This window comes from Sinocyclocheilus rhinocerous, unplaced genomic scaffold (assembly GCF_001515625.1).
Source record: "Sinocyclocheilus rhinocerous isolate Xijiao unplaced genomic scaffold, SAMN03320098_v1.1 scaffold4467, whole genome shotgun sequence".
Taxonomy (NCBI): Eukaryota; Metazoa; Chordata; class Actinopteri; order Cypriniformes; family Cyprinidae; genus Sinocyclocheilus; species Sinocyclocheilus rhinocerous.
In genome coordinates, this window is record NW_015656161.1 from 165596 (window position 1) to 185703 (window position 20108).

At 33.4% G+C, this 20108-nt stretch overlaps 2 protein-coding genes across 2 annotated transcripts in view; both read right to left on the reverse strand.

Annotated features, from left to right (window-relative positions):
- LOC107719680 (dymeclin-like) overlaps nucleotides 1-12893 on the reverse strand; it is a 72405-nt gene extending 59512 nt beyond the window's left edge. Inside the window, exons 1-6 of the mRNA XM_016527160.1 lie at nucleotides 12677-12893; nucleotides 10853-11048; nucleotides 8199-8251; nucleotides 7794-7887; nucleotides 5625-5758; nucleotides 4236-4308 (exon numbers count right to left, since the gene is read on the reverse strand). Coding sequence (XP_016382646.1) covers nucleotides 4236-4308; nucleotides 5625-5758; nucleotides 7794-7887; nucleotides 8199-8251; nucleotides 10853-10992 — 494 coding nt within the window. The 5' untranslated portion in view covers nucleotides 10993-11048; nucleotides 12677-12893. The remainder of the gene's footprint in view (nucleotides 1-4235; nucleotides 4309-5624; nucleotides 5759-7793; nucleotides 7888-8198; nucleotides 8252-10852; nucleotides 11049-12676) is intronic.
- Nucleotides 12894-16450: 3557 nt separating this feature from the next.
- The window catches only part of LOC107719682 (phospholipid-transporting ATPase IC-like), a 23297-nt gene continuing 19639 nt past the window's right edge, over nucleotides 16451-20108 (reverse strand). The window contains 5 exon segments of the mRNA XM_016527163.1: nucleotides 16451-17180; nucleotides 17259-17389; nucleotides 18860-18998; nucleotides 19111-19356; nucleotides 19434-19517. Of these exon segments, the coding sequence (XP_016382649.1) occupies nucleotides 16950-17180; nucleotides 17259-17389; nucleotides 18860-18998; nucleotides 19111-19356; nucleotides 19434-19517 (831 nt within the window). The 3' untranslated portion in view covers nucleotides 16451-16949.

Here is a 20108-nt window from a genome sequence, read left to right on the forward strand (position 1 = left end):
AAAAAAAAAAAAAAAAACTTTTTTTTTTTTTTTTTTAAACAAAGCAAAAAAAACCACCCACAAATAAAACAAAACAAAAAACTAAACAAAATTTTACAAAATTATGCATTTTATAAGCATTCAAATTAAACATTTTATGACCATTAAAATGTTATACATTGTGGCATCATTTTCTAAGTGAAATGTAAAATGGTGAAATATGACCTAGACTAACAGATCATATTATTATTTATCACATTCACAATATAGCACACGCACACACACACACACACACGCACACACATCAATAGAACAATCTCTCTTTTTTTCTATTATCCCTCATTTCCTTCCTTCAGATTTCTCACTTCACTTCCACTTCCCAGTTCTGTGATGTCACTTGGCATGATTCCCTTTTACTTTTTAGACACACACACACACACACACACACACACACACACACGACTGCACATTCACACAAACACATGCAGTGTTTATTGCTGGATTCTGTTTTGCAACACAGAACAACCAAACTCCACAAACTGGGCCTAACAACACATTAAATCATAACTAATACTATTTTTTCCAATTTTATTGTAATGCTTTGAATTGTTTTGATTATTAAGTTCAACTTATTACAAAACAAGTTGCAACTGAAAATAAAGGTGCACTACAAAAAATGCAACACAGTAAGGGGCTTTCAGATGATTTTGAGTTGGACTTGACTCGGCCCAGATGGGCGTTTTCATGTTGAAAATATGGACTCTTCGAGAGAAAATCTGCAGAATTCTGAGTAATAGGCTTAAACAAGGTCAAATGTGCTAAACTGAGATGACTTTACTACAAAAAATGTAATAAACACACTAGGGATAAGGGACATGAATAATGGGTCTTCCAGTTCTACAGAAATCTGTATGCGCAGATTCCATGTTGGCCTTTTTTTAACTACAAATGCAAATTATTTCAACAGAACTTAGCAGATTCATAATTTCACATATGACATTTGCTAAATTATTATAACAGCCTCGGCTCTCACATATTTTGTAAAGTTTTGAATATTGTCAAATGACAGACATGCATCTCCAAAAAAAAAGAGCACAGAAAAACATCTCATAAACAATGTTTAGCAACATTGATTAAAAATAACATGATTAATGATTAAAATAACATATGTCACCATAACAGAATTTATCAATACAAAACTGTTACATCTATGATAAAAAGTGTTTTGTCAAAGGTGAATGTGTTTTTTTCCATTGGAAAGTGATGAAATGCAAAATTGTGAGCCTTAAATTTCAGCCGGTTCCTTCAGTTGAGGTCACATGGACTTCCTTTATGGTTAATTTACATCCTTTCATTGCATGTATACTTTCATTGTATGCAGCTAAACATTATCTTCTGTGTTTAACAGTAGAAAGAGTGTCATACGGGCTTGGAACGACCCGTAAATGGTTTCTGGTTGATCAGAAACATCATCATGCACAGTATAAACGCTCTACTGTACTGTAACTCTGCAGCTATTTTATTTCTTGTTTTGATCTGTGTGGTAATTTGAGCTACATTTCACAATATCCTTCACAACAGCATGATAAGAATCCTGTCTCCAGCTACAGAATCACTCAAAACCACGTAGGAACCAGCGAGCCGGGGCTCTGAATGTGACTTCTCTCAGTCAGCACGTAGCAAGGAAACGAGACAAACGGCAACAAAAACAGACACGGGACAACAACAGCAGACTGAACTCTGTTACAACACAACTGCGACGCAATCCACTTACACATGTGAGCCAGCAAAAAGAACACGCTTTATTTCAAACCCGCTTAAAACTTGCAATCATGTTTACGTGACGTTCCTCACTTTCTCCGTCAGTTCTCAAGGCTTTCTGATTTGCAAACTCAAGTCTCTTCATTTGTCAAGATCGTCTCTATGCAAATGTTGACTAACACTGATGATAATCTCTTTTTTATATAATCTATAGTTTTTGAAGGCAACTTATATTGCTTTTAGAAAACTTTGCAAACAATACTGTAACAGACACAAATATTCAATAAATAATTATATTTGTGTGAATCTCACACAAATCTCAGACATATCCAGGTCATATTTCACCACAAAATGTACAGAAAATTGTTTATACATATTAATAAATAAATAAATAAATATTAATTAATTAATTAATGATGCATTATACAATGTAGAAAACTAAATAATTTTATAATTATTAATAATTATTCAATATAAATGTAGTATAAATATTAAAATACATAAAATGAAATATTAAAATAAATTAATCTCAAATAAAATATGAATATGAAGAGATGAAAAATTGCAAAACATGACCCAAACAATCTGATCACATTACCATTCATAATTCAAATTCACAATATCATTTTCAATTTTGTCTCTTCGTTTGTCAAAACTTTATCACTTAATTTGGTTATTTTTGAAGGTAATTATATCTGGCATATTTATTGATCTAGGCAGTGTAAAGACATGCCAGATTTGAACCTTTATGTCCTGCCAACTTGGAACGAGTGCACTAACTGCTTGACTCGATGACTTGAATTATCAATTTTTTTTTTAAAAGTATTGCGTTTTTATTGTTGGAATAATGTGCACTCATGCTTAATGAGATCACTAATGTGTATTAATAAGGTAAACAGGGGCAATTTAATTGATGAGATACACATTCACACACATCCATCAACATTTTTTTCAACATCAGCATTGCACAACTCATCTGTCTTTAATACGGTTTTCGTTATAGACTGGGTGGAACACAAGGACACTCTAGAACATGACAAACAGATCGACATTCATGAGAGCAGATAAATCAATCTGTCCTTTAAATACATAAAAACACTAGAACTACGCAGAAGGAGAGCTGAATAATGCAGAACTCCTGTGCCGCTGTGTTTATGTGTGTGTGAAGGGGCGTCACTCAATAAATCATGGCTTCATGCATGAAGGTGTCCTCCACTCAGGTGTGTAAATGACAGCGGGTCACACAGAGGTCTGACGGGACACATGGGCGCTCAGGGAGAGTGGAGAAACAGCTGCAACTTTCAAAAAACGGAAAGGGAGTGTGGAAAAAAAGCATGTTTATGTTTTGTGCCACGAGTAAAATATTATTTTAAAGGAATATTTCAACCAAAAATGAAAAGTTGCTAAAAATGTACTCACCCTCAGGCCATCCAAGATGTAGATGGGTTTGTTTCTTCATCATATTTGGAGAAATGTAGCATTCCATCACTTGCTCACCAGTGGATCCTCTGCAGTGAATGGGTGCCGTCAGAATGAGAGTCCAAACAGCTGATAAAAACAATCACAATAATCCACAAGTAATCCACACCACTCCAGTCCATCAGTTAACACCCTGTGAAGTCAAAATCTGTGTGTTTGTAAGAAACAAATCCATCATTAAGGTCTTTTAACTTTAAACCATCGCTTCTGGACAAAATATAAATCCATAATCCATAATAATGCTTCCTCCAGTGAAAAAGTCCATCCCGTCAAAATCCACCCACATATTTCTTTAGAGCTGTTTTGCACTGTTTCAGCTTGTAAATGGTGTTTGATCTGTGCAGATTTCTCTCCTGATTCAGACAAGACTTTATCACTGGAGAAACATGTATTTTAGCCGGAAGCAACAGTTCAAAGTTAAAAACGTCTTACTGATGGATTTGTTTCTAACGAACATGCAGCTTTTTGCTTCGCAAGACGTTATCTGATAAACTGGACAGGTGTGGATTACTTGTGGATTATTGTGATGTTTTTATCAGCTGTTTGGACTCTCATTCTGACGGCACCCATTCACTGCAGAGCATCCATTGGTGAGCAAGTGATGGAATGCTACATTTCTCCAAATCTGATGAAGAAACAAACTCATCCACATCTTGGATGACCTGAGGGTGAGTATATTTTCATTTCTGAGTTCCATTAAACGTAGCTCACATCATGTGGGGATGATACTAATTTGTTTATAATTATTCTCAAAGTTATTAACAGTCCTACATTTAACTTCTTGGAACTTCATGGACAAATGTTGGAAAATATATTTGTGTGTAAATGACAGTGACACCTCATTGTTTGAGTCAGAGTTGACCTTCACAGGCTTGTACGTGAGAGACCCGTCACATATCATGACAATAACACACGCACACCTCCCTCTCACACTGAGACATACTTCATCACTTAGTATTTGCAAGACAGAGAAATCCAGAACAAAAACACACAAACAGTTCTTCTCCGGTACTCACAGAAGCGGCACTTCGACGATGAGATGCACCAAATTACAGGCCAGCTCCTCCAGAAGATCCTCACAGATGGAGTCTGTAAACACACGTCAGTAATGTAAATACAGTCTATGAGAAGTTACTTTAGGTATGATGCTCATTCTGATTGGTCAGAGATGACGTGCATGCTCAGATGTGGCAGCATTGAGGGTTGTGACACATCAAACAACTGAGAAGCTGTCAGGATTGACAGACAGACAGATGGACCAAACCCAGATAGAGTCTTTACCACACACAAATGCTCTAGTGCTGAAAAAGCTCTATTATTTTTGCCTTTTGGCCTTTATTATTGAGAAGTACAATTTGAGAGAAGACACTGGAGGAGGAAAAACATCGGGACATAAACCCAGGCCCACATGTCTTACTCTGATGCTGAAACAGACTTTCAAAACACTAACTTTATCTTCTTTTGTCATTGGAAATGTGTGTCAGGGTTATTATCATTAACTAAAACTATAATAAAAACGATTAAAAAACATTTTAATTCATTACAATAAAGCTGAAAAATAAAATAGAAAAATTAGAAAACTAGTTTAAAATATACGAAAATTAGTACTACAAATAAATAAATTCTAAAACTGAACTAAAAATAAAACTTAATTAAACTTAAATTAAACCTAAATGAATAGCAATATTTTAAAAATACTAATAAAAACTACAAAAGAACAACAAAATTATTAAAAAATTAAATTTAAATTAAAAACTGAAAATATAAAAAATTCAAGTCAATTCCAAATATTAATTAAAACTGTAGTATAAAATATAATATAAATAATATTAAAATGGCACTGATGTGTGTGAGCTTTCTTAATGGACATCAGATATTCCCACAAAATAATACAACCACAAAAGCTGACATTGTGGGTACCCTGTGATCCTAATGAGGAAAACAGCTTCATAATGGACTAACAATATGTTACTTCATATATTAAAATGACAAAGTTAGAGTTAGCACTAGTCTGGGCTAATTATAACTAGCTTTCCCTAAGCTTTACCCCAAGTTATACTTATACACTGTCTCTGAAAGTTAGTTAATCTGACAAAACTTTCATCTTGGAACCTCTGCAAATATAAATGTATTATGTAACATGAGCAAACAATGAAGAATAGTATTTTTAATAACTAACATTAACAAAGATTAATAAATTCTGTAAAACATATCCATTACTCATTGTTAGCTCACGCAAAGTGTGACCAAAAAAAACAACAGAAGTCTATAGATTCTCAATGTGTTTGTGTGTACCAGTTCAACTATATTTGTAAGGTCCAAATATAATGAAACATGTAAAAACTGACTTGTGAGGACAAAGGAATTAATATAGTGAAAGCGATTCATTTGAGTGTATGTGATACCGTAGGTTCCCGGCGCCCTCTCCTGGTAGGAGAACTGTAAGTGCAGCTCTTCTTCATTCATCTCCCTGATGAAGACCTTCAGCAAACAGCGCACCAGGAACAAAGCATTATGGGCCTGCCAGATGAACAACTGACTAGAGAGAGAGAAAGAGAGAGTCAGAGATAATTACTGATCTACAGCAGCCTGTGAACTGTGGCTGAACATCTTACACACACACACACACACACACCAAGACTTCACCCTGTGGTTCATGTTCAAAACACACACACGGCTTCACCCTGTCAGTGGTTTTGGATCATCCTTTACAAAACCAACACACATACAGACTGTCAGGCCGCTGTAGCAATCACACTTTGATTAACAGAGAAACAGCTCATATCTATAGCTATGAGCACTCAAAAATGAGAAATTTAGTGTTTATGTATTCAAATTTGAAAATTTCCATCCACTTTGGTGACACATTTTGACAAACTATAAACTTAATTTAATGCTCATTTGTCAGTCATATATAAATGCAACGGATAAGTTTTTGCACCAAAAAAAAAAAAAATCACTGCATGGTTTATTATAGTTTATTATTATCTATTTGCATCTATTTGATTTTATTTAAATAATCATATTTCCAAACTACATTAAAATTGCTTAGAATAAGCATAAATCTGTTAATTGTGAAAACAATTACATTTATTCCAGTTAAAATGGCTAGCCAGGAATTTATTTATCATTTTAGGCCATATCAGGATCAAAAGCTATATTCATGGCTCCAAAAACCTCTAAAATAATAAGATTTAAAATAGTCTTAATAACAATACTTCAGTGAGTTGTATGAAATAATTAAACAATTTTTACATAAATAAATATTTGTTTTTCTCAAATTGATATTTAACAAAAATTCTAATATTTTCCCAGGAGAAACTTTTTTTAATGTCTATTATTTTACTTTGAGTACAAACATTTCCTAGTAACATTTAAAGTAGGACACTCTAATAAATATGCTTTACAGTCAAGGAACACCTACAAATATCACATACAATAAATATACATGGGTACATCTTGTATGATCAATTCTACTGGCTTGCTGTAGAACGAGCAATATTCAATTATTTAAAATGTGAGATTGAAACCATTTGGATTTATTGATGACAAATATATAAATCTGGTTATTGTGTATTTAAAACACATTCAGTTTATTGGTATTATGACAGAAATCTTAGCCATTTCATTTATGTATGCATTGCATTGCATTGCATTAGGTTTATAAGTTTATGTTAAAACTGTGCAATCCAAATGGTTGGAAATTTTATATGCAATTCAAATAGATAAATCTTAATTTTAGGCCTTGATATTTTTTTGGAGTGCATCAGCTGAGTCTGGATCAGAAGTGTGATGTCTGCACAGTTGAGATGAGAGCAGATCATATAAATATTCTCTCAGGCTGACGGTTCACATGTGTGCGCTGTAGGGGCGGTGGGTCACTCGCTGCTCTGGATTTATGCTACAGCAACACTTTGAGCACAAACATCAGCTCTGGCGGTGTGTGTGTGTGTGTGTGTGTATGACGCCATGGGCTGCACCGCTGCTATTCCCATGGGAAAATCATATCAGAAAACATCCTAACGGTATAGTGACTAATGAATGTCACGGAAAGCCTGTGTGGGAAAAGATGCTTATAAAGAATATGTTTCTCAAAATCTCACAGACCTTCTGACCATCTGAGAACCACAAACAAAGCCGCTTTCACACACAAAACCACTTTTATAGTGAATATATATTAAGATGCGACAAGTTGTATATGCACTGCTACCAGGGTGATTATTGTTAATTATAACTAAATCATAAAAAAAATGTCACTTGAAATGAAATAAAATAAGTGTTAACTGGAATAAAATTAAATATGAAGGGGAAAAAAAATATTTTATTTCAGCTATTTACCAAAGAGGCGTTTCTTATTTGTATTTAGTTTAACCTGATGTACGAAAATAACTTATGTACTAAAACATATAAACATAAAAAAACACTAATAAAAATAACAAAAACACCACAAAATTACAACAAAAATTTTTTACAATTAAAGTGAAAACAGAAAAAAAAACATTTTTCACAAATGAACATTTAAAAATACATACAACTCTTATATGCACACATTATTGAAGACGTATCTCACTTACTCTTGGCATTCTGTGGAAATCTTCAGTTCTTTGGTTCTGCTGAGAAAAACTCTCACCAACGCCCCGAAGTTCCCGGACCTGGGGTTGTTCTGAACTAGAAGGGACACAGACAGATGATCAAACACACCAAACATCGCTTCCCATCTTTAGGGTGTTCATGATAAGAGCTACTTAACCAGATCAACAGAATGATTAAAAAACGGCTCGAACAATAAATTACATACAGTACAGTATAAAAGCAGAGTGGGCTTGGGATCGGTAATCATTTGAATCATGTGGCTTCATGCGCACAGAGTCTGAAATTACAGACCTTTATTTCACAAGACAGTGGGTTTAAAATCAGCATGCGTCTCTTTGTACAGACGGCTGTAATGAAACGGCAGTAAATTATACAAACACACATACTCAGAGTCTTGGCAAGCGGGACGACAGCCTCCTCCAGGAGTTTAGCATCAGCACTGCAAACACACAGACAGAGAGATAATCATCAGATGAGAGGAATATCAAAGCGAATTTCACATGGTCAAGAGATGTGAGTGTGAAAGACGGCCTCACTTACTGCGATATGATAAAGGAAAGCAATGCTCAATAAATAATTAACAATAGATAAACCTAAACATTAAGTAAATCAGGTTATTATTCTAACTCTAGGTTGCATACATGCAAAATGTAGGGTACAGATAAATTATTCAAAGAAGTTACTCACTGCAATGAACTGAATAACAATTCAACAGGTTCTGTCTGATATGTCTGTATGATTTTTACTAGATACAGCTGAGGTGGTCAAGACATCAGAAATCACTATTTTACCATTTCACGCACAGACCTAGTTTTTATGCAGTTAAATTAGTTAAATCATTGACAACAGCTTTACACATCTAATAGTTCTTAACAACGAAAACATGGGAATTATGTGAAATGACATGAAACACATACCATATTTGAGCAAACACTGAATAATTCAGATCAACACACTGAATCAACATGAACATTTCTATAAAAGCAAGAGACGCTGAAATTAGTGTTTGTGATGTGAGATGCTCTGTCGCCCTCTGGTGTCCATCCCTCATATAACCTCCACACTGAGAGAGCAGAAGATGAACCTGAGCGCACCCTAGACTTTCTCCAGATTTTTTAAGCAGTTAAAAAAATCCCCTCATTGTTTTCTCAAGCCACATTCATTGTTGTTTTTATGGAACCCGTTCAATTTCACTATACAAATAATAATAATAATAATAATAATAACTTCTTGTTACCATTTTATTATTATTAATAATAATATTAATTATTAATAAGGACACATATATATATATATATATATATATATATATATATATTAGTATAGCAATTATACTATTGTACTGTAAATTTATTTTACAGAACAACAGTCAAATTTCAATACTAATATTTATGTCTGCCTTAATTTCTTTGCTTTCAAACGGTACCCTTAAGGGCTTTTCACACTGAAAGCGAAAATTCGGCACGATGACGCTTTTGAATCGAAACAATAGATCCCTATGGGGCTATTTACACCAGGCGCGATCATTCGTGGCGTGAAATTTTTTGTTATAAAATTACCATGAGCTGCATACAAAACACATACAGAAACTATATCGTCATAATCATATGTCTATTTGCTTTCATATTTCATGTGTAAATGAAAAATGTAAATACTAGATACAGCTGAGGTGGTCAAGACATCAGAAATCACTATTTTACCATTTCACGCACAGACCTAGTTTTTATGCAGTTAAATTAGTTAAATCATTGACAACAGCTTTACACATCTAATAGTTCTTAACAACGAAAACATGGGAATTATGTGAAATGACATGAAACACATACCATATTTGAGCAAACACTGAATAATTCAGATCAACACATTGAATCAACATGAACATTTCTATAAAAGCAAGAGACGCTGAAATTAGTGTTTGTGATGTGAGATGCTCTGTCGCCCTCTGGTGTCCATCCCTCATATAACCTCCACACTGAGAGAGCAGAAGATGAACCTGAGCGCACCCTAGACTTTCTCCAGATTTTTTAAGCAGTTAAAAAAATCCCCTCATTGTTTTCTCAAGCCACATTCATTGTTGTTTTTATGGAACCCGTTCAATTTCACTATACAAATAATAATAATAATAATAATAATAACTTCTTGTTACCATTTTATTATTATTAATAATAATATTAATTATTAATACAGAAACTATATCGTCATAATCATATGTCTATTTGCTTTCATATTTCATGTGTAAATGAAAAATGTAAACGAGGGCGTGGACAAATCTTAACTTTTATAAAGAATATATTTGGATTTGAGACTTTAGTCTTTGCAACTTTACAGATCTTCTTTATGCACCAAGAGCTTGTAACACTCCAAAGAGAAAGGAAAAATTGAAATCGCATCATATGTGGCTTGATGCTAATTGTACTTATATTTATATTTTAAGATGTTTTCTTGTAAGCATTATAGATAGTTTGTGTTTCTGGCGTAGAACCAAACTTTATTTAGCTATATTTAATGCTGTATATTGAGCAGTGGACGATGTTAAATCCATATATGAGATACATATCTGAGTAAAAATGCATTGCTGGTCGGCACCACCTAGCGTGCAGGCGTGAATTAGCAGAAGGCGATCAATCGTTTCGTGCTCGGTGTGAAAGCAACGAACATCAGCGAATGGCCTCGCTTTTTCACATCGCGCTCAGTGTGAAACGGCCTTTAGAGTTTTTATTTTGGCAGAAAACTGCAGGGAGATATTTTTATTGATAAATTCCACATTTAGGAATATTTTTGGCACATTGCATTTTCAAATGCAAGATCCAAACAAACAGCGCTCTTTCAGTCGTGTGGATCAGCGTTTAATGCTCATCATTTGTGAATCCTCACATAACCCCCCCCCCTCACATCTAAGCAACTCATCAGATCTTCACAAATCACACAAATGACCTATTTCTGAGGCAGAACAGCACATTTTCACTGAAAGGTGCCAAGTTTGCATCCGAATGAATGAGTGTATGGGACATCAGTGATGGGGGTCGGAGAAGCGCCTCACCTGCAGGTGGGGCTGGTGAAGGTGAATGAGATCAGCTGGTTCCAGAAGGGCTCATTCTCTGATATGGCGTCTGGACCAATCAGAGTGCGGATGCTCTGGCTCTCTGACAGGTCGCTCACCTGACTGGTGTTTGCACCCATCGCCCCCGGAAACCACCAGAGACTTCCTCAGAGCCTCATCATCAGCCGAGCAAAACCTGGAGGATCATGGGAGAAATACGTTTTCATTAGTTTGACTAATGAGGCCTGTTTTTCAGTCACCTAAGGAAGAATATTTTAGGTTCTAAATTAACATTTAAATTTACACCTGATTACACTATACGCTTTAGCAAGAGTCAACACACATGAAACGGGTTTGATGGGTAGACAGAGCCCTACACACACACACACACACACCTCTTTGTTAAGCACACACCCTTTACACACACATTGTTGACGTCACGTGCCATTGTATCACATTCCCTGATGAGGATTGTGAAATTGTGTCTCTGAAGCTGCCATAAAGCAGGTTTTGGTTAAACATCCTGGTTCATATTAAGTCTGTTCTGATCACAGAAGATGATGTGAACTCTCTTGACTTACAAGGAAGTTCATTTACATCTTCAGGTGAAAGCAGCTTTGTTACTCACACACCTAAAGAAAGCCACTGATGTAGATCCATTCCATAATAATCATTTTCCAACCAATCAAACGGCATTTACATTATGAAATCAAAGAAGCAAATTTCACAACAAGAAGTCAATATCATATGTGTAAGCCACTAATCTGACAGATAACATTTAAAAATTATATTTTGCATAAAGAAAATGTATTCAAGACATCGCTTTCCTTGACAATTAAGCACATTTTCACGCCAATTCTTTTAATATAATACATCCAGATCTGAGTTACTTCTTTCTGAAAAGTAAATTTCAATACTGTAATATTAGTGTTTTTATTTGTTATTAAAATGAGTATAAAAGCAGCATAATACATGTTTTTTATATATAATATAGAATTTCTACAATTTCAGTGAGAATTCTTTCTGTTTTAGTATTAAATGACTGATATAAAATGTACATATATTTATATGTATGTTTTTTCATTTAACCGTAACAAGAGTCCATTTTTACACACTAAACATAGTAAAATATGACCTATAGGTCAATAAAAATTGTTTAAGTTTTCCTTGTTTAAATTGTTTAAATTCCATCAAAAATGCACAAACAACCATGATGCAAAAAGGTGCAAAAAATCTTGCCATTTCATTCAATGTTACTGTAAACACAAAGACTGAAATCAATAATTAATCCAATGCAATCCAGCACTGCTATCAACATTACAGGTGACAAAAGACTACAGGTAGATAGGTACCTAATGAATGGCCTACAGAAAACAAGGAAACTAGTTCAACGCCTGCAGGACTCTGGGAGTTTAGATAAGTAGACAGTAAATACAAACACTCCACTGTATAGATAATATACACACACTAATTATGAATTCACACAGTTAGTAAAGACTGATTTATAATATGCACATCGAAATTAATTTAGCTTGTTCATTTACTTTGACAGATTGGGCTTTCCTCAGCTAACTGCCTTCCAGAAACTGTCAAATTACTCACTTCACAGCTTTTATACCCACCGCGAACAAAATAACTACAATATGGTTAAATATTAACTCTATATGACTATTTTTCGGCACGCAACTGCCAGCGTAGAAGTTAATAAGTATCCAGGTAGTTATACACCTAGCAACAATTAGCCTGCAGACTAGAGTGAATGGAGAAATCCATTGTAAACCCGTTAGCTTCTATGCTAGCAAGCTAACGGCCAGCAAAACTTACCTGATGAATGTAAGATTAGACAGCGCCTCACAAAAGCTACTCGCGGTTCTCTAGACAGGTGCCTATGTGTTCTCAGACGAATGAAAGTAAACGAGTTGTAATTAGTGATGGTAAATGTCCAGTAGAGCGTTTTTGACAGTGGAAGTTGAGGCTGTATTGACTCTATTAGCTCTGCGTCTCCACGTCGCCACTGACGCTCGTGACATCTCACCTCGCCGAGCACGCGCACAATAACGCTCCAATCAGACCGAGGCGGAGAATCTGCCTCATGAATATTAATTACAATTCTAAACGAATTAGCCTAATATATAATTAATATAAATTCTCAGAACTTTTGTTAATGAACCAGATATGCTACAAACCGAGTTTGTTTACTTACTTTCGTAGTGTATACTTTTTTGTAACATTAAATATAAAGTATATAAATATAAAATAAAAAAAATTAGGGTCAGTAAGATATTTTAAAAAGAAATCAATACTTTTATTCTGCAGGAGGGCATTAAATTAATCAAAAGTGACAGTAACGACATTTATAAAAAAAAAAGAAAAAAAGAAAAAAAAGAAAAAAGAAAAAAGAAAAAAAAATATATATATATCAAATGAATGAATCTCCTGAACTTTCTATTTAAATATAAAATATAAAAAACTTAAATTATATTCAAACAGAAAATTCGTATTTTAAATTGCAATATTTCACAATATTACTGTTTTTTCTGTATTCATAAAATATGACGCAAAAATGAAGCATTGCAGCCTTGATGAGCAATGCGATGAGCAAAAACAAATATAGTGCATAAACACAAAATAAATGTTAACTATATAGAAAAACTGTTATTCTGCTATTATGATTTATAGTTTTGTATACAGTATTAATAATGTGTAATATTAAGATATACATATTACTACAATGACACAAAGCCAAATGTTTTTACTGTATTTTTGATTAAATATATGCAGCCTTGGTGAGAAAAAAATTATTTTTTTTCAAAAACAAATATAATACAAAAATGTACATAAAATAAAAATGTTAAATATAGAGAAAAATGATTCTCATGATCTATAGTTTTATATACAGTAATAAATGTGTAAGATAAATATTATTTTCTTACAATAAATAATGACAGTCAAATGTTTTATACCTTAAAATATATTTACATAGAAAACAAAGAAAAAAATATTTTAAATTGTAATATTTCACATTACTGTTTTTACTGTATTTTTGATTAAATAAATGTGTGCAATAGTTTTTTTTCCAACATAAATATAATCCAAAAATATACATAAAATAAAAATGTTAATTATATAGAAAAATTATATTCTTATGATTTAGTTTTATATACAGTAACAATACACAATACAAAATTAAGTTTTTTTTTTTTTTTACCATTAACAATGACACAAAGCAAAACATTTTACATCTTACTCTTTATTTATAGACATTTGTGCAAAGTATATTACAGTACATTACATACAGACAATCCACAGAGCGGTGTACAATAAATCTGTCAGACTGATATGGCTGGATAAAGCCTTTTCCGTTCATTCAACATACACATTTAGAACAACCAGCCTAATAAATAATGTTTTCTCATAAATGATATCATAACATGGTAGATTATTTAAAATCTTGTAACAGTTCTCATGTAACTAGGGTTAAAATGAGAAAGATGCGTCCACCTCCCAAGTCCCTGTACCAAAGTGCAAAGTCAGTTCCATGACAGAAGAAAACAAATCGTCATTAAGGCTTCATTCTTCTGCAGACAGATATTTCTGTCAGCAACTGATGGCGAGACGACCCATTTAACATGAGCTCACAGAACAACAACAATGACAGTCAAATGTTTTATACCTTAAAATATATTTACATAGAAAACAAAGAAAAAAATATTTTAAATTGTAATATTTCACAATATTACTGTTTTTACTGTATTTTTGATTAAATAAATGTGCAATAGTTTTTTTTTTCAAACATAAATATAATCCAAAAATATACATAAAATAAAAATTTTAATTATATAGAAAAAATTATATTCTTATGATTTAGTTTTATATACCGTAACAATAAACAATGCAAAATTAAGTTTTGTTTTTTTTACCATTAACAATGACACAAAGCCAAACATTCTACATCTTACTCTTTATTTATAGACATTTGTGCAAAGTATATTACAGTACATTACATACAGACAATCCACAGAGCGGTGTACAATAAATCTGTCAGACTGATATGGCTGGATAAAGCCTTTTCCGTTCATTCAACAATCACATTTAGAACAACCAGCCTAATAAATAATGTTTTCTCATAAATGATATCATAACATGGTAGATTATTTAAAATCTTGTAACAGTTCTCATGTAACTAGGGTTAAAATGAGAAAGATGCGTCCACCTCCCAAGTCCCTGTACCAAAGTGCAAAGTCAGTTCCATGACAGAAGAAAACAAATCGTCATTAAGGCTTCATTCTTCTGCAGACAGATATTTCTGTCAGCAACTGATGGCGAGACGACCCATTTAACATGATTTTTTTTACCATTAACAATGACACAAAGCAAAACATTTTACATCTTACTCTTTATTTATAGACATTTGTGCAAAGTATATTACAGTACATTACATACAGACAATCCACAGAGCGGTGTACAATAAATCTGTCAGACTGATATGGCTGGATAAAGCCTTTTCCGTTCATTCAACAATCACATTTAGAACAACCAGCCTAATAAATAATGTTTTCTCATAAATGATATCATAACATGGTAGATTATTTAAAATCTTGTAACAGTTCTCATGTAACTAGGGTTAAAATGAGAAAGATGCGTCCACCTCCCAAGTCCCTGTACCAAAGTGCAAAGTCAGTTCCATGACAGAAGAAAACAAATCGTCATTAAGGCTTCATTCTTCTGCAGACAGATATTTCTGTCAGCAACTGATGGCGAGACGACCCATTTAACATGAGCTCACAGAACAACAACGAAATATTAAATCAGAGAAAACACCACAGCGAGTGCATTAAAATCATCTACGACCCTCTAGGCAGGTTTTACGGTTGTTCCGCTGACAGTGGAGGTCTGGAGGAACAGATGAGCTCAGAAGTATCTATGTAAACATGAGTTCTCAGCACTCTAAATTCATTCATTCTGTCACGGTTCATAAGGAACAACATCGAGAACGAGACACCGACACCCTGAAAAGATTCAACCATGAGGAAATTTCATCGTGAGGTTTGTGGGATTCAGCCCTTTGCTTGCACATTTTGCAAAAAGGATAACAAATATTTTGGAAATCAAGATGATCATTTCATAACGAGTTCACATTTAAACATAAACGTCTTCAAATGTAGTAACTACACTGCGAAAAATCAGTTTCTTAATCAGCATTTTTGCCTTGTTTTTCAATAAAATATATATAAACATTTCATTTTTAAACCTTTTTAAACAAAATATGTTTAAAACATTCTGTAAAATTGATATTATGCTATTTTGTTTTTCAAATTAATTAATTTTGCTTGAGGATCAAACAAGATGACTTTACTTGAGAAGCAAAATTGTGTAATTTTACAGTTTTAAAAATAAGTTTCATTTTTCATTGTCTGTTTTTTTCTGCTTTGAAGCATTATTTATTTATTTATAATAAATGCATTTTGTTTAAGGATCAAACCAGATGAATGTCCACGAGAAGCAAAATTGCATAACATCAATTTTACAGATTGTTTTAAAATGAAGTTTAATCTTTCATTGGCAGATTTTTCTGGTTTTAAGCATTATTTATTTATTTAGCTTAAAGCAAGAAAAAGTGGTCAAGGTGGTGAGAAAAATAAATGCAACTCAAAATATATTCTCTGTATATATTGTTATCTTAAACTAAATATGTATTGCTTTAAGAAAGTTGTAATATTTTTACTGAAAAACAAGTCAAAAACCCATCTGCAGTGTATAAAACAAGATTTAAATGGGCGGTGAGATTAGAAACACACATTCTCTCTTTCGATTTGTGCAAAAAAATAAAAAAAAATACATTTGACAAAATTGTGACTCTGAAGTAAAAAAAAAAAAACCTGAGACAAACAATTTGTTGTACGCAGTGCACAACGTTAAAACCAGTCCTGGTCAGCGGTGAGTGTTTACTTGTACTTTCCCTTTAAAGCCCTTCGTCCCCATTTCCCATTGGCTCTTTCATTAGTCCCTCCCCTTTAATGACACTTGGCCTCTTCCTATTGGCCCGTTGCGGTGGGCAGCTCAGATATGACAGGGTAGTGAGCGTCTGGGGCTGGTTTCAGATGTTCTCGGCCTGAGGAACCTCTCGTATGCTCTCTCTGAGCTCGGGCCGGACACGCGGTCGCTGGCGTATGCTGCGTCCCGACGCGATGAGGTCGGCGTAGCCGCGTGAGTGCGAGAAGGCATAAGCGGAGCGACGGGAGCGTCCGCCGCGCTGGAACGTTGGCTTCCTCTTCTTCTTCTCCTCTTCTTCATCCTCCAGCTCGTACTTCTTCCTGTTCCTCTGGACCTGCAGGAAGAAGAACGTGAGGCTGTAGCGTCTCTGCATGTGTTGCATTGAACACTCTGTGTGACTGAAGGCTCTCACCTTGTCTCCGACCGAGGGACAGATGGTCTGATAGAGGAACTGGATGCAGATGACGGGAAGGAGACAGGTCCCCACCGTCAGGATGATGGTCAGCCACAGGTACGGCTGTCTCAGAGCGTTAGACGCCGCGCCTACGGGTCAAAACAACAACCATCACACACCAACTCACGGTACGGGCTCTGTTTGAGATTAAACCGTGAAAAGAACTGTGCCGTACATGTCAGCTTACAGACAAAATGTGAGATTTTAGTATTATTTATATACTATTATAGTATTTATAAATACTTTAAATTAGGTTTATTTTTTTATCATTTCTGTTTTCATTTAAATATTAGCACTTTTGTCATTTTTAGTAGTTTTTGTTTTTAAATATTACTGTTAGCATTTATTTTTGTATTTTCAGGTTTTCTTTTTAATTTTAGTTTCATTTTTAGCAATTTTATTTTGTGCATTTGACATTTGTAATTTTTTTATTTATACAAATAGGATTTATTTTACATTTCTTCAGGTTTACTTTGTAATTTTAGTTTAATTTTTAGCAATTTTGTTATGCACCTTTTTAAATATGACTTTTTAATACTTTTAAATATCACTAGCATTTTTTTTAATAAATTTTCAGGTTTTCATTTTCATTTTTGTTTAAGTTTTTAGAATTTTTATCATATCCTTTTGACATTTTTATTAGTGTTTTTTTTTATTTATTTTTTTTATAATACTAGGTTCATTTATTTTTAATTTCAGCTTTAGTTTAGTTTTTTATTTATGTATTTATTTTTTTATAGTTATTCATGTTAGTGCTTCAGCTTAGACTTAGTTGCCAAATTAACATTTCTAATTTTCATTTAGTTTAAGTTTTTCCATCTAATATTTAGATATTATTTCAGCTTTATTTAAATTTTTTTAAAAGTAATTTTAATAGCTTTAGTTAGTAAAAGAAGATTTAGTTTAGTAAAAGAAGCTTAGATTTCTTTTAAATATAGATAAAAAAACATAAAAAATTTAAATTTAAATAGTTGTGCAAAATTGTTAAATTAGTTTGAGTGCTATTTAAATTAATATAACAATAGAATAAATAAAATAATATATGATCATAAATCAGCCTTTTTGACCATTATTTTATGGCAAAAGGACCTGTGATTATTTAATTATATAGCTTTTGAATTAAATTTCTAAAAAGAACAAAAAAAAACATGCATATCATGCAATAATTATTTAATATTTAGTTAAGGATTATAGTTAAGAACCTTCAAAATTATATCAAATGCATATTCAAAAAAAATTTAAACAAACTTTTGAATGCAACAAGTATTTTTACGTTACTTATGCATTTTTGATCAATTCGTTTTGACTGTAATTTACATTAATAAATTAAAATATACAACAAAAATAATTACAAATTTTCTTCAATTCTGTGAAAAGCCTGCCTTCTCTTTATTTGAAGTCAATAGGACAAAGGGATTATTTAATTCTGCAGTGTTTGAATTATATTCCTATGAAAATGGGCTGCTTTTATTTTTCATTTTGAAGCATTTTGGAATTACGAGAGTTATGAAAACTATCAATAGATATGCAATAAAAGTTAGTAGAACTTTATCACCCGCCTGTGAAAGTGAAGGTGGTTGGGAAAATGACGTGGATTCCTGCGCTGTGGATGTCAAACATGACGCCAAAGTAAATGGCTATACTGCCGAGCACCGCGAAACAGTTCACGAACGTCCAGTAGGAGGTGTTTAACGAGATCTGGAGCGACGAGAAACAAGATCACATTAGATCAATGACAAGAGCCTCCTCTGTTGAGTACTGAATCAGTCACAGTCTAGAATGAAGTGAGATGCTGTCACATGATCGGCACCTGCAGGTTGACGGTGATGATGAGCGATGAGGCTGCGACCACAGCGAAGGACTGGTAATCAGACGGAGCCTCGCCGTCCTGTCCCATGGTCTGCAGGAACGCGCCGTACGGGATGAAGAAGATCATGAGGGACGTGAAGATGCCGTGGAACAAGCTGATGAAGAAGTTCTTGTAGTTGAACAGCGATCCTTGCTGCCCCGGGAGATACAGCTTCGGGAAGCGCAAACTCAGTTTGTCGTTCACATCCTACAGAGGCAGTTAAAGTTGTGATTTGATGGTGACTTTACAGTTTGCACAGATCACAGCTGGTAATGAAGCGATACCTGATCCAGAAGGCCGACGAGGAGAACAGGCAGACTGCTGTAGCAGACGTTGTACAGCGTGATGAACCAGTCTTCATATGCCGTCTACAAAACACACACAACATTCACTTCTTTAAAAACAAGAGTCACAGTAAATGCATGTGCTGTGAGTTTAATGTGCGCTTAGGAACACAAAGCACCTCCAGATATGCTATATTGTCACATTTTGCATAATTTCCATCTTTTTTTTGGGACAGATGATTACAGCATTTCACTATATTTATAATGAGAAGCATTTGTACACCTGTTGTCACAGAAACCTGTTTTTTTCCCCCAACAAAATAAAAGCTTGAGGGTTAAACTCTTGCAAGTGAAGACAGATATTGTAATTTTACTTCTGCTGTGAAAAAAATGTATATACTTATTATTAATTAATATTCATGTTTTATTTTACAGTAGGGTTGTATTACAATAGTAACACATTTCTGTCTTAGGAATAAATAAATATAATAATAATAATAATAATAATAATAAGTTATATATATTATTATTATTATTATTATTATTAAGAAATATATTTATTTTGCAATAAAACTGCACCATAAAACAAATATATAAAATATGTAAAATAAATACATTTATAATATGACGATGACAACAACAATTATTATTATTATTATTATTATTATTATTATT